General features: G+C 41.3%; 1 protein-coding gene across 2 annotated transcripts in view; it reads left to right on the forward strand.

Annotated features, from left to right (window-relative positions):
• Nucleotides 1-210: 210 nt before the first annotated feature.
• LOC110502405 overlaps nt 211-14,461 on the forward strand; it is a 33,076-nt gene continuing 18,825 nt past the window's right edge. For both annotated transcript variants that reach the window (XM_021580396.2, XM_021580397.2), the window contains exons 1-2: nt 211-635; nt 12,845-13,680. In XM_021580396.2, the coding sequence (XP_021436071.2) occupies nt 557-635; nt 12,845-13,680 (915 nt within the window). In that variant the 5' untranslated portion in view covers nt 211-556. The remainder of the gene's footprint in view (nt 636-12,844; nt 13,681-14,461) is intronic.

The following is a 14,461-nucleotide window of genomic DNA, read 5'->3' on the forward strand; positions in this document are numbered from 1 at the left end:
CCCTTTTCTCTCTCCTTCTATCCATCTGTTAGTATTCTCAGACATTCACCCTCAGGTTGAATTTGAGTCCCATGCTTCTCCCTAGTCTTTTCCCTTCCTCCCTCTCCTCTCTTCCTTCCTCCCTCTCTTCCCTTCCTCCTCCCTCTGGCTGGCTGCCACTCCTCCCAGCGGATCTGTGCCTGTGGTAGTGGTGTATGTTGTCGGTTGAGGCCGGCCCCCTCTCTCTCCTCAGATGGAGGAGTGAAGCTCACTGACACACATACAGACGCAACAAGCCACAGGCAGGCACGCTACCAGACAGACCGGCAGACAGGTAAGCAGGAGGCAGGCACCATGACGCAAACAGGGGACAGACTCAGCTCTGTGACAACAGATGCCTCCCACAGAACTGAACACTGAAGTTTACTTTGAGAGCCTCAGTGGAGCTGGAATAAGCAGAAAATAAGACAAATAACAAGACGGGATGAGGAGTTCTTGACTGCTGTTTTTCATGCTGAGGACGAGGGGGTATTTTACACACTTTTTCTGTAGTCGCTGAACCTGTGGAATTACATCTATGAGTCAGGGGAGGACTAAAGCCAGCATGGTATTCAGCTGGCAGAAGTCCTTTGCCATCCTGAACCCCTGGAGGAAAGGTACAGTATGCTTCATGTTGAACCTGTCTCTGTCCCTTGTGCCATCATGTTGTCTCACCCTACCAGCTAGATTTGCCAGCACAAGTTGTAATTTGAGTGTCTGATGGATGTGTGTTTGTGGTTTGAGACAAGTGTAATTTCAGTCTGAAAGTAGAGGGTGTCTTTAGCATTGGGTTGTTATGGTGTCAGGATTTTAGGAGACTGATAGTCTCATCACATAGACCAGCGGTTCCCAACTCCTCGAGTACCCCCAACAGCACACATATTTTGTTGTAGCCCCAGACAAAAAACACCTGATTAAACTAATTGAGGGCCTTATGATTAGTTGACCAGTTGAATCAGGTATGCTTGTCCGGGCTACAATAAAAATGTTTACTGTTGGGGGTAATCGAGGACTAGAGTTGCGAACCACTAACATAGACAAAAACAAACATATATTGACTCATATCCACATGGACTTTTTCTCAGTGTACAGATGAAAGTAAAGTAGTATTGTTGCCTCTCGGTCTAAGGAACTGCATCTCAGAGGGGTCACTGCAGTCCCCAGAGGGGTCACTGCAGTCCCTGGTTCGATTCCAGGCTGTATCACATCCGTCCGTGATTGGGAGTCCCATAGGGTGGCGCTCAATTGGCCCAGCGTTGTCCGGGTTTGGCCGGGGTAGGCCGTAGTTGTAAATAAGAATTTGTTCTTAACTGACTTGCCTAGTTAAATAAAGGTTAAATAAAATACAGATGTAGGATCTTAATTTGATCACTTAATTTGATCACTCTGAGAATTTTCCTGAAATGCAGGAAATGCAAACTTCTAGTGTATTTGATTTTTTAAAGTCTTCTAAATGTGTAATTTCCACTTTGAAATTTCCAATTGATTTGCCCTCATAAAAAATGTATCAACCCATAGAGAAATGTCCATTATTTATAATCCACATAATAATTTGCATTTCCTGTTGATGAAGGATTATTTTCCTGCTGTATGTCCCAATAGAATGTATTGAGGAGAACTGGACTTGATACAGTGTAATGGTCTCTTGATTAGAATAAGCAACAATATGCTCTTATATAGCTTAGCATGGTTTTAATTTGGAGCCCAGACAGAACAATTACTTTTGCTTTCCAATGGCAATATATTTAATTACTATACCATTGGGGAGTGAGACATTTTTTTATTTTTTATTATTCTCATTTATGTACCATCTGTTTGTTATATACGATCCAAGCTAAAGCAAAGCATATTGTACAGACGTGCCACCAAAAATTAGGTTGACTCTTCAAAACACGGCAGTGTCATGAAATAACCAAACTCTAAGAGGAAGGGACATTAATAGTCGGTGCTGTGGAGCCGTTTTGAAAAAAGCTGTGAAACACGTTCATATCAATCCACATCCTCATGTCTGTGGTAATTGAAGAATATCATATTACATTAAATATGGTAATCAACAGACAAAAAGCTTTATATTATATGACCATGCAAAACCAAGTGCTTTGACAAATCACATCTGATAAAGCATAATAGCTACATATTGCATGTTTAAGGGGAGAAAAAGTCTGAAATATCCTGACTCAAAAACATAGAAATTATCTTGTGTTTAGGACCTGTTAATAGTCACAGAATATATGGGGCTCTTGTGATACAGTGTAACTTCTCGTTCTCCTTCCACTCCTTTATAATGGGACTATTCTGTAGCTTACAGGTTTGTCGACGTTCCAAGAATCCGCCTCTATCAGATAACGATCTCAGCTTATGTACAGTATGACCAACACATGTTGGGAAGGATTGTCCCCACTCAGATCCTCAATTTGTTTTGTCCTGAGACCAAGAATTTCCAGCATTGTTGTAGTTGTGAAAGAGCTTAGACTCCCCTTGGCAGGAATCATGTTGTTTGCCATGATCCTTGGGTTGGATAAAAATAACCATTGTAAAGATAACGCTCACATTGTGTACAGTACATCAAGGCAAGGCATTTATTGGTGTATTCTTGTGTGGCCCTATTGTTGTCTTCGATCCCTGTTAAGTTCACAGAACGAGGATTGCAAGAGGAGGTGAAATACAATGACACTAATTATTTTGGGGGGGAAAAGGAGTTTATCACAACTCAGGATATGACCCAGATGCAGACACAGGAGATGGATAGTTTGGTTCTCAGAATATTTATTATAACAAAGGGGCAGGCAAAGGGCAGGTCGAGGGCAGGCAGAGGTTCGTAATCCAAGGCGGAGTCAATCAGGGACAGAACGGCAGACAGGCACAGGGTCAGGACAGGAGGAAAAGTCGGAACCGGGAAGCCTAAAAAACAAGAACTAGAGAACTGGCGAAATGGGAAACATGCTGGTAAGACCTGACAAAACAAGACGAATTGGCAACAGACAAACAGAAAACGCAGATATAAATACACAGGGGATAATGGGGAAAAATGAGACACCTGGTGGGGGAAGGAGACAAGCACAAGACAGCTGAAACAGATCAGGGTGTGAAAGAGCAAACATTCAGAAACATCCTTGGGCTCTTACTTTGTACATTCACTCTGGCCATCTACTCCGATTTCAGAGCACTCTCGTCTGAGTGTGCCAGAGCGCAGAATAACTGATGCATTTACGAACACACCCTCTGTGCATAGCGTTTCCCTGAGCACATAGTAAGGAATTACATCAGCAGTGTTTTAAAATGTTCACTTTATAGCGATAAACAAATTAAAAGAGTCCCCACTTGCCTCCCCGTATTCATCACCCTGACTCATAAACAACCAGGCAGAACGGCACACAGTGGAATTCACTGATATATGGAATGGAATCATCCTGTGAGGACAGGCTGACAGGTATGATTCAGATCCTGAGGAATTTGAGCACCTGGAGGGAGTAAGGGGAGTACTTTACATGTTAAACATCAGATTTACTTCAACTATGTGTGAAGTTCAACTGTGTCTTGATGCCCTAGTTTTTTCCAGTGTGATCCTGCCACAATAATTCATGATCATCACAATAATCAAAAGCCAATAGCAGTGTCGATGTAGGATTCCGTCATCAAACCTACAACAAGATTGGGAATGGCCTATTTAAACATATTAATGTTGATTTGTGTTCAATGTTGAAGTAATATGTGTTATTTAGAAACATCAGAGTTGGTTGGTGAGGGGGATTGTGGGAGGATTCAAACTCCAGACCTGAGCTGTTGGAGGAAACTAGCCCCAAGGAGACTTGACTTGAGTTAGCTCAGTCTTGCCTTATCCTAATGGCATCTGATAGTGGAGGAGTGGGGAGCGGGGTCTCTGCTAGCATCTAGCTCGCAGTCTGGGAATCCTACTTAGGGTCGACATTACGTCCAAGGAAGAGGTGGAATTGCGAAAAAAGATAGAGACATGGAGCTGAGAGGTGCCCTGGTGGGTTTCCTTGGGGGATGAGGTGAGAGATGGGGAAGGGCTGAGAGGGAAGGTGTGTCGTGGTATTTCACACCTGATCAGGGCATCTTGTTTCTGTCACCTGAACTGCAGTTGAAATGATGTCGGAAAATATGTTTTTTTGTTTTCTTTCGGGTCAATTGGATCACAATGGTGTTTTCCTTGAATTATAAATGTGTCTCTTGCGTATCCACCTCCAGTTATCATTACATCCATAACAACTTGAGGTTGAAACATGTATTCAAAAACATTTCATGACAGTGACTAGTAGTGGGCATGAAGTTCTACCAGCAGACTTATGGTCAGTCCAACTAACCACTCAAAGTGCTAACAGAGAACGGACATTCTCCAAAGCCCCCCGGCCGTAAAAATAGCACGCCTGTCACAACCTGTTTATGACCTTTCCACTTAGGATCCAAGGGGCCAACTGAATTAATAGCTTTGCCCGGGGATTTCACATGCCATTGCCCAGAGCCTGAGCTACTGGAGCCCGCCTTTTAGCATTCGGAGGAGCACACCTGCATGGGGAGATAAAACCTACTTCCAAAAACACTAAGCAGGAAAACACCCTTTTCAGTGAGTAGGAAAAAAAGTTTATTTGAAACTCTTCTTGGCCTAGTTTAATTAATGGGAGCATTTCAGTAGAAATATACTGTACATGCTCAACCTAACAACATCTGTCATTCTCTAGTTGTAAATCATCTGATTGTTGGGATCTCAGCTTCCACCCTACTGCGAGAGCAGTAGTGGAATGTTGAGTCTGCACACACACAGGTCAACACACCTCAGGGAGGGTCCGTGAAATCTAATGAAGGACACACACACACACACACACATACACACACACTGAAGAATGGTGGATATTACCCCTCCTTACAGCACATATTTTTGCCCCTCCCCAATCCGACCAGCTTCTGCCAACTGGCTGGCTGTGTTTTCCCTGTGAGGGAGTGACAGCCATCCAGGAGCTTAAACCGTTGTTCTCACAGTAGAGTGGAGGCTCCAGGCATTTGGGAGGGCGATCCATTTATCTGAACTCCCCTTTAGAGAGATCACTGTGAAGTTGATTATCCGGGGCTTATTTTTGTTGGCTAAGCTGATTGACAATAATCAACTGTGTGTCTGGAATGTGAAATTAATGTTAAGGGAAACACCTGACTCCGTCTTTTATGACAGAAAGGATGCTAAAGACGAGTCTAGGGGGGCGGACAGTGTGTAGCCTAATTATATGTTGTGGGGTTACTCAGCCTTACTGAAAACAGGCTGACTCAGCTGTCTGTTCAACTACAGTGTGGGATTTCAGATCTGTTTTGTCTTTCCGTTGATGACACCTGGATGATGTTGACACTTGCTTGGGTGCAATACCAGATCATTTGAGGGATCAAGCCAAGCAGATTGTATCACAATGGTAGTAGTTGGATTACATGGTTGAATAAGCAAGGTGACTTCAGTGTGTGATTCATGTCAATCTGGTCCCATTTCTGTCTGCTGCTAATTCAGAGGAGCTGGCAATTACTGCATTTATGAGTAAGGATAAGGTAGCATAAACAGAGAAGAAAAGAGTCAAATGTTTTTTTTATCACAAAGCAAGATTTTTGTTTTTCTAATTTCTTGAACCAGTTTCTTGATTAACTTTAATCCACAAAATAATGTTTTTAACAATCTCCACCTTTTATTAATTTCCACATTCTTGGTTTTGAAAATAGGTTCCTAGTTTCTTCAGTCCCAGAAAAATATGTTTTCTCTTAAAACCTCTTCTATTTCCTCCTAAATACAAACATAATTATTTTTCATAAGATGGCCATAAACAATAACATAGTTTTAGAAAGGTCTGGAACTCACCATTCTGGTAATAGTTAGTTATAAATTGTTATTTTGTAATTTGGGTGAACTTTAATATTGGGGGTCTTTAAAAAAAAAATCACCTAATAGCAGGAACAGCACCATCTAGTGGACAGAACCTGGTCATATCAGGATGTCGGATGAGACATAGACCTAACAACTTCAATTACTAATTTCTGTGAACAGGTGGGAAAAACATCACTGAATTCACTGAGAATACATAACAAATGGCGAAGAAACAATACTCCGACTTTGGTCCAAATCGGATGTTAGGTACTATATTTATTGAACATTAAATGAATCCTATAAATTAAAATTGCCAATTTGGGTGCAATCAATTATCTTAGTTTATCAGAGATCAAATTATATTTAAACAAAATAATGTTGCAGGAATTATCTTATTTGTTTCTAACAACAGAAATGATTTCAGAACAACTTGAGATGGTGGGTGTCGAAATCCTCTATATTGTGCTTTTTTTGAGGTGGAACAACCCCACAGCCAGATGAAACCATAACGAGCGGAATCGCTAGACTGTCACCGTTTATGTTTTTTAAACTTTTTTTAATTTTACCTTTATTTAACCAGGCGAGTCAGTTAAGAACAAATTCTTATTTTCAATGACGGCCTAGGAACAGTGGGTTAACTGCCTGTTCAGGGGCAGAACGACAGATTTGTACCATGTCAGCTCGGGGGTTTGAACTTGCAACCTACTAGTCCAACGCTCTAACCACTAGGCTACCCTGCCGCCCCATGTGACGGGTTGGGCTCTCCCAGGCTGGGCTCACTCACTCAGAGGGAATAGATTATTTGTCTGGATAGGCCAGAAAACATAACACGTTACTCCCGATGCAAATGTGGCTTCTGAAACCTGACACAGACGGGGCTTCCTGGCTTTATAAGGCATGAGACCCTAAGGCGTTCACAGAGCACTTTGCACATCAAAATGTCAATTGGTGCTGTTAAAAAAGATGGCTTGGATAAAGGGACTTCAGAAATGATTTCCTCTAAGCTTGCTCTGTGTAGACAACCTGAAACACAGCAAACCTTTAGTTCTTTGGTTTGCTATTGAGTGAGAACCTATAGCCAAAACCAGTTGACCAAAACCAGGTCAACTTCTCCAACTAAGTCATTCCAGTACTTCTGCTGAAAGATAAGGTACTGAAGAAAGAGTTTGTGGTCGAGGTTATGGAAGAAAACTGATTGGGAAATAGGGTCTCTACATATTCTGCAAACACAGGCATTGACCTATTTCTCTTGTTTGTATTTTACAAAACACATACCTCCACTTTATTCATACTCCTGGGCACATTACATTGTATTGCATTAGTCACATTCCAAGCTGCCTGGAGCTGGGTGAGGTGCTGTTTGATCTCTCTGAACAGGGAGCCAGGTCTCTAGGTCATTAATTGAAAATCCAAAGGGATTTGGATGCAGATTGCTTTCTTCTCAGGACAACAGAAGAAAATGCCCCCTCATCAGCAAATCCCTGTGCTCAATTAGAAGCCCAGCACTGCTTTAAATACTAGTGCATATCAATTCCTAGGATGTCAGTGAACTTCGAAGTACAAGGTGAATCACACCGTGTGAGAGTAAAGCTTTGGCTGCTAGCATAAACATTATGGTAATGCAGTTTACAATTTGCTTGCATGTTAAAGAAAACTCGTCGGAAATTGAGAAAAAAGGGGCCTAGCCCTAAGAAGTTAAAGAAAACTCAGATGAGTTATTTTTGGTGGGACAGTTGGGGGCTTTAGTTTACAGTAGCAGATGCAAACATTTAGCAACTTTCAACCAAAATACAACAGCCTACATGTTGTGCAGTGTGCCTGTCTATAGGATGAAGTGCAGTACACTCGTTGTCAGTGCCGACTCTAGTCTTGTGGGGGGCCCTAAGCAAAATTGAGTTAGGGGCTCACCAACTCACGGCAACATTTTTTAGTGGCCCCCCTCGATGGTGGAGAGAAAACGTTTTGTTTTAAAGTTAATTTCCTGTAATTCTGCAGATTTTGCCATGGGGGCGGAGAAAACTGCAATTTCATAATACATTTCATGCAATTCTAGTCCTTTTGCCATGGGGCAGAGAGAAGAAACGTGCAGTTGTACAGCAAATTTCTTGCAATTCTACCCATTTTGTAATGACTTATGCCATGTTAATATGATATCTGAGTGAGAATGACTAACAAATCATTGGGGGCCCCCTAGACCAGGCCATGATTACTACACGTTTATTTAGCTGGCTAGACTAACTACCAATAAAAAATTGTTTAGCTGATTGAGTGACTGTCAGTGGCTAATTGAGTGACTGTCAGTGACTGACATAGCAAGAGAAAAAACGCTGATGCATGACCACATTTTTAAATTGTGCGGTCTATTTGACTATTCTTACTCTCAATAGTAAGTTGAGACCTCGACTGAGCTCATGGAACCGGCTCTGGTAGCTGTTATGTAGGAGATCATCAATGTTGCTCTTTATCTATCTACTCCTTCTGGTCTGTTGCCATCGTGTGAGATACACCAGTTCCCATTACACTCGTATTGATAACACATGACTGACCATAGACTGACCTGATAAAGACAATGAAGAGAAAGTCAGAGCGGTACTGCGAGAGGGTTACACATGGACTGCAGTATCTCATATCTCCCCCAAGGGACCACAGCCTTATCAAGGCTTAGGGAGCTGCTGTAAATGGATATACATATGAGATTTACTAGTTATTTAGTGTACAGTCATAACCTTGAGGGCCATCCCAGACATCCATTTCCCATACTTCTGATTGGACTGCTCAGGATTCAGGAGTGTCCATGCTATGTGTTCATCTGGGAGCAATAGGGCTTGGTTAAATGTGTGGTTTTATTTGCAGTCTTGCTGTTGTTTGTACTGGTGAAACCTCTATTAAGGGAAGCACCATATGATCCTGCATACGCTTTTGTTCAGGACTCAGGCTAGATCAAGCATGAACAAGCATGTCGCTACACCCGCAGTAACGTCTGCTAAACACGTGTACGTGACCAATACAATTTGATTTGATTTGATCAAAGGCTGTATGCTCCAGACTCCGGAGACATGCTAAAGAATGACTTACCTCAGACATAACTCACACTTGGACAAGTCTTTCATCTGATGTTGCTAGGTAATCGTTGACACAATAGGGCATAAACAGTGTTGAAGTACAGTGCCTTCAGAAAGTATTCATACCCCTTGACTTATTCCACATTTTGTTTCGTTACAGCCTGAATTCAAAACGGATTAAATCATTTTTTTTCTCTCACCCATCCACACACAATACCCATAAAGACAAAGTGAAAATATGTTTTTGAAAATGTATTGAAAATGGAATACAGAAATCTAATTTACATAAGTATTCACACCTCTGAATCAACACTTTGTAGAAGCACCTACGGGGGCAATTACAGCTTTGGGTTATCTTAGGAATGTCTGAATAAGCTTTGCGCATCTGGATTTGGGCATTTTCTCAAGCTCTGTTAAGTTAGATGGGGAGTGGTGGTGAACAGCAATCTTCAAGTCTTTCCACAGATTTTTTTTTCTGAAGGCACTGTAGTTGTACTTTTGCTCTGACCACAGTGGAAACAGTTGTGCTACATTTTCCTGGCGTTTGAAGAAAACAGGAAATACATTCCCTTGCCTCTACTGCAATAATTTGTTTTGAGAATACTGTCTTGAGTTAAGCCAGTGAAATTCTTTCCACATGTAACATTAGCACTACGGGAATGTCATGTAGAAAGTACACATCTCATTCCAATTAAGTGAGACATACCAAATGACACATGTACACCACATGCAATTTTGTCTATTAAAACTCATTCATGATATCTACTTAAATAAACAGTGGAATTTTGACTGAATGTACTTCAGTTGAACACATTGAACTCAGAATTTGAAAGAGAAAAACACATGTAGGCTACATTTGACTGTATATGCTAGCAAGTATTGCTTTCTGATACTAATGTTAAAGTTATTTGTCCACCAGTGGAATTTCTGAATCTTATAATATTTCCAAGAGGCCAACGTTGTGGTCTGGAAAAACGCACGTAACTGCTCCGCCATCTTGATTCACAAGCTTTGGCCAGAATCGGTAAATGTAAACTAACTAGGAAAACAAGGCCATTGTTTTAAATGGGAAGAGACCTGAGCCAGAACCAAGGCTGATAGGAGCTGCTATCTAACCCCAAAACAGTATTATCACAACTGATTGTTTTCTCAGGGATAACATGGGTGTGCCTCCATTGTTGTGGATGTTATTCACAGTGAAATAATAAAACAATGGGTTTTGTTTTGTGAGAAAAAGCAGGTGAGCAAACAGGGTGGAAGTATCTCCACCTCACAACCCCCACTAATATTCAAATGCAATTCCATACTAAGAAAATTCATTCAACTTCAAAAATGAGGGAAGAGGATCACTGTAATATGATTTATTACAATGTAATTGACTGGCTGCTTTTAAATCTGACACGTCACCATCTCCAAATAGTTTGGCAGTAGAATGTTATAACAAAACATGGTGGTTACACCTATTCCAATCAGTTTTGTGTGCTCATCTCAGTGACCAACTTCCTGCCAATTAGGTTTTAGGATCATCACTCAGCCTGAGCTCCTGTGAATTTGATCATCCATCATTCTATCCATGTCCCCTCCAATCCAATCACAAACTCTGCCTGCCTAATTTCCTAACAATCAGCTATGGAATTCCCCTGGAAGTGTTTATATATTCCTGCAGCCCACTGCAGTAAAATATTTCAAATGGCCTACCACAACTCCTTAAGTCGGCATAATTTAAGTAGGCATCATGTTAGGAAGTTTTGTTTTGTTTGGTAATGAGGTAAGGTGGTAATGGGATTCAACTAGTATTTATATTCAAATGAATTCAGTTTTACTTTTCTTTTAGCTCTCACAAATGTTTCCTACAAAAACTCCCCTCACTAAAGTGAATGAAAGCACTGGATTACATCTTCAAAGCCCTTTTTAATCTCACATCTTCAATTTAAATAGCCTCTATAATAGCCTCTATTGTTGAAGTTTTATCTAACGATCTGCTATTACGTTATACCAGAAAGATGCTTGGGTTAGATTTGCAGCACAGGACTAAATAAATAGAATAAAGTAATACTCAGATTTAATTAAAACATATGAGATGCTCAAAGGAGATGGTGGAGGTCTTCTTGGGTCCAACCCGAAGGGACCTGAGGACAATCACACCAGGACCCGAACGGACTCGATAGTTTCAAAAAAGGTGGGACCCCGGAACCAAACCGAGCCGAGAACAATCAGACCCGAATCTGAATGGATCCGACGACAACCAAACCTAGACCAATGATGTATGGATTGCCCTGGATTGCTGATACTATGTATTGTTCACTGACCACGTTTACATGCACACCAATATCCTGTTATTATTCGGGATACTCAAGTATTTTGTTTTTGAGTTGACACATGTAAACATCATATCCCGTTTACAATAACTCGAAAAAGCTTGTATCCCGGTTATGAGAAACCCGGCTAAGATGCCTGGGATATACTGATCTTAGAAGGGATACTGAGGCATGTAAACATCTTATCTCGTTTACTGTTGTTTTTCGCAGGCTCAGTTTCACATAACATGGGTGTTGTGTGATGATGTTTTCATCTGATTGTCAAAGAAATCACTTTAAAAAGTAGGCTACCTGCGCAGATCCATCCCCTATAATTCCATCATTTATTTTGCTGATACTCCCTTACTGGACCGTATAGCCTACTGGCTACTTTCACCCCATATCTAGACAACTTTCTGATTTATAATTTCTGACATTAGGCAGGCAGTTTGATTGTCAGCTACAGTTAGTTAAATTCATTTTTTATTCTGTCACAACTTGTTGACCCAGAAGGCTAAATAAAGTAGTGCTCACCAGAATAATCTCTTACATCGATAGAATGAATGCATTAGAAATCTTGTCAACACCTGTAAAGTTGACTGTTTCGTTTAGGCACCGGGGAGAAAAACGCAATAATTCCAAAACAGATTGGTCCTGTGTAAAATGTCCAAATGTATTACGTTTGACCGGTTTTAAGGAAATGAAAAGCTGAGAAAACTATGAAATTCCTTTCTGATAGGACTTCAACTCATCTTGGGTGCATATTTTATGTGGTTGAAATACTGTCTGCTTGCATAACAGTGTCAAAGATAACACATTTACATGTGCGCATTCACATTTTCTTAGGAGATACTGAAAGAAAGAAATCATATTTCTCCACTCCTGCTCCTGAAACAAAATGAACATTTATTGTATAATTTTACTGAGAGAAGTGCATAATTCTGCAGCAGTTGATATTATATTATGCTACGTGTGAGAGGTTATAGACCTACAGTCAGTGTCTAGATTTCAGTTACTATTCCATTTAACCCATATTCATTTAAAGAATGCCGGTTTGTATAAAACCAGTCTTCAGGTTTCAGTGGAAGATCCTCAAATACCTCTTATATGTATATTTTGAGAGTACATCTGTCATTCATGGTCAAAGGAATTGGACATGCAACTGTGAGTCCTTTGGAACAAAAACACCATCCTCCTGCTTACACAAGAAGAGAGACTATTTCAAATACCTGAGCGGCTCCAGTCTTCCATTTACTCTTGACCTCCACTGTCCTTAAGAAAGAGATGTTGTAATTAGATGTTAGTGATGCTCTCAGGTATTCTATGTCTCTGGTCAAGAAAAGTACATTTTGTAATCTGAAAGAGTTCACTTTTAGCTTCACCATCCCTTTAGTGCACCTGAAGCTTTCTGGCATGTGGTATTGTTGTAGCCCTTAGAGTAGACTGCAATGCAACACTTGAAAACTGGCGTACACTCACATACATTTTTATTTCATTGGGGATAATTGCGAGTGAAATTCAAGTCACTTGTGGGAACACTCGAAAAAGGCAACTCCGGTAATGCGCAAAAAAAAAACTGCTTTACTAATTGTGCTTTTCATTATTCACAGGGAAGGGGGACAATGTGCTGGATAATGAGGTCGTCTTGACCAAAATGAAGCTCTTCAACAACTTCCATGAGAAGCTCCTCAACAACGCTGATGATTCTTCATCCACTATCTCCATGTCAGTATCTGAGCAGGACATCGCAGAGCCTGTCAAAGGCTTGAAGGGGAATGCTGATCTGGATAACATGCCTGGAAAGCCCCTGATGGAGTCAAACTCAGGCTACCTCTCTGACATTTTCTCAGACTCTCAGCTTCCCATGCTGTACAAGTTTGAGTCGGAGGACTCTGGAGTGGAACTGCCCAGTGGAACCAACTCTCCCTCCACACCCACCGGCTCAGAGCAGAGCTTTGTGGTCCACAGCCGGGAACCGTCCTATGACTCCTGTAACCTCAATACTCCTGTCCCTACCCCAGGTCCACTCCTCACCATTGAACAGTGCTCTGACACCAAACAAACAGAGGATATAAGAGACACACCATGTACGACTGTAGACAATGCTGTGCTGGAGTGTAATACTGTGGAGTTGGGGGCTGAACTCAACACAGAGGTTGAGAGGGTAGACCTTCATATAACTGAGAAGGACATACATATGAAGAGGGCCCAACACAGGGCCTTGAAGGACACTGCTGAGGACAGTGACAGGGTTTCAGAGGAACTGGGTGAGAACAGGGCTGTGACTGACGGGATCAACTCAGAGAAGACAAGGTCCAAGAGCCAGTGCTCTACAGGGGCCTGTGATGATATGACAGGAGTTAACTTTGAGCAGCGGCCTCTGAGGAAAAGCACGACGAGCGACAGCCTAGAGGAGTATATGGAGGAATGCTGTAGACTGAGTGAGGTAAAGATATCCCCGCCCCCCACACTTGGTATCTACTCCCAATGTTTTATATTCTGTTTTATGTATAAAATATGAAGGTTTATTGATGGGGAAATGTGTTGTAGCTATGCCATCTGTGTACTTTCATCTGCAGCATTAAGTGTGTTGGCTACTTGAACAGAATCAATTACCTAATTTTTCATTCATATGAAAAACACACATCTCTTAAAATGATTCAAACCAGGGATACTTTAGTGACTTCTCACTAATTTAAACATGATGCCCTCAGTAGTTTGATGGATTTTGGGTGGTGGACAACAAAGATCTTTACGCTCCCTAATTATCCCTGATTACCAACCCTTCCCAGTCTCTATGTCAGCAGCTAATCATGGAACCTCTAACGACAACACGGCTCTAGGAAAGTATCTCTATGGGCAGGAGAGTATTTCAGGGAATTTGGGTGTATTTCGAGAGAAATGACTAAACTTTGTCTTTGCATTTACAAGTCAGTGCTAGATTAGAATCAAACCAATAGAGGTGTAGACCACCTCATCACGTTATTGCAATAAGATAACATCACGCTGTGCTTGTTGATTTTACAAACAGCACAGCTTAAATCTCTAATTATGGGTAAAAAATAAATAAATACAGTATTCTCATACTGAACCTCCATTATAGGGGCGGCAGGTAGCCTAGTGATTAGAGCATTGGACTAGTAACCGAAAGGTTGCAAGATTGAATCCCGAGCTGACAAGGTCGGGGACAAATCTGTCGTTCTGCCCCTGAACAAGGCAGTTAACTC

The sequence above is a fragment of the Oncorhynchus mykiss genome, chromosome 23 (assembly GCF_013265735.2).
Source record: "Oncorhynchus mykiss isolate Arlee chromosome 23, USDA_OmykA_1.1, whole genome shotgun sequence".
Taxonomy (NCBI): Eukaryota; Metazoa; Chordata; class Actinopteri; order Salmoniformes; family Salmonidae; genus Oncorhynchus; species Oncorhynchus mykiss.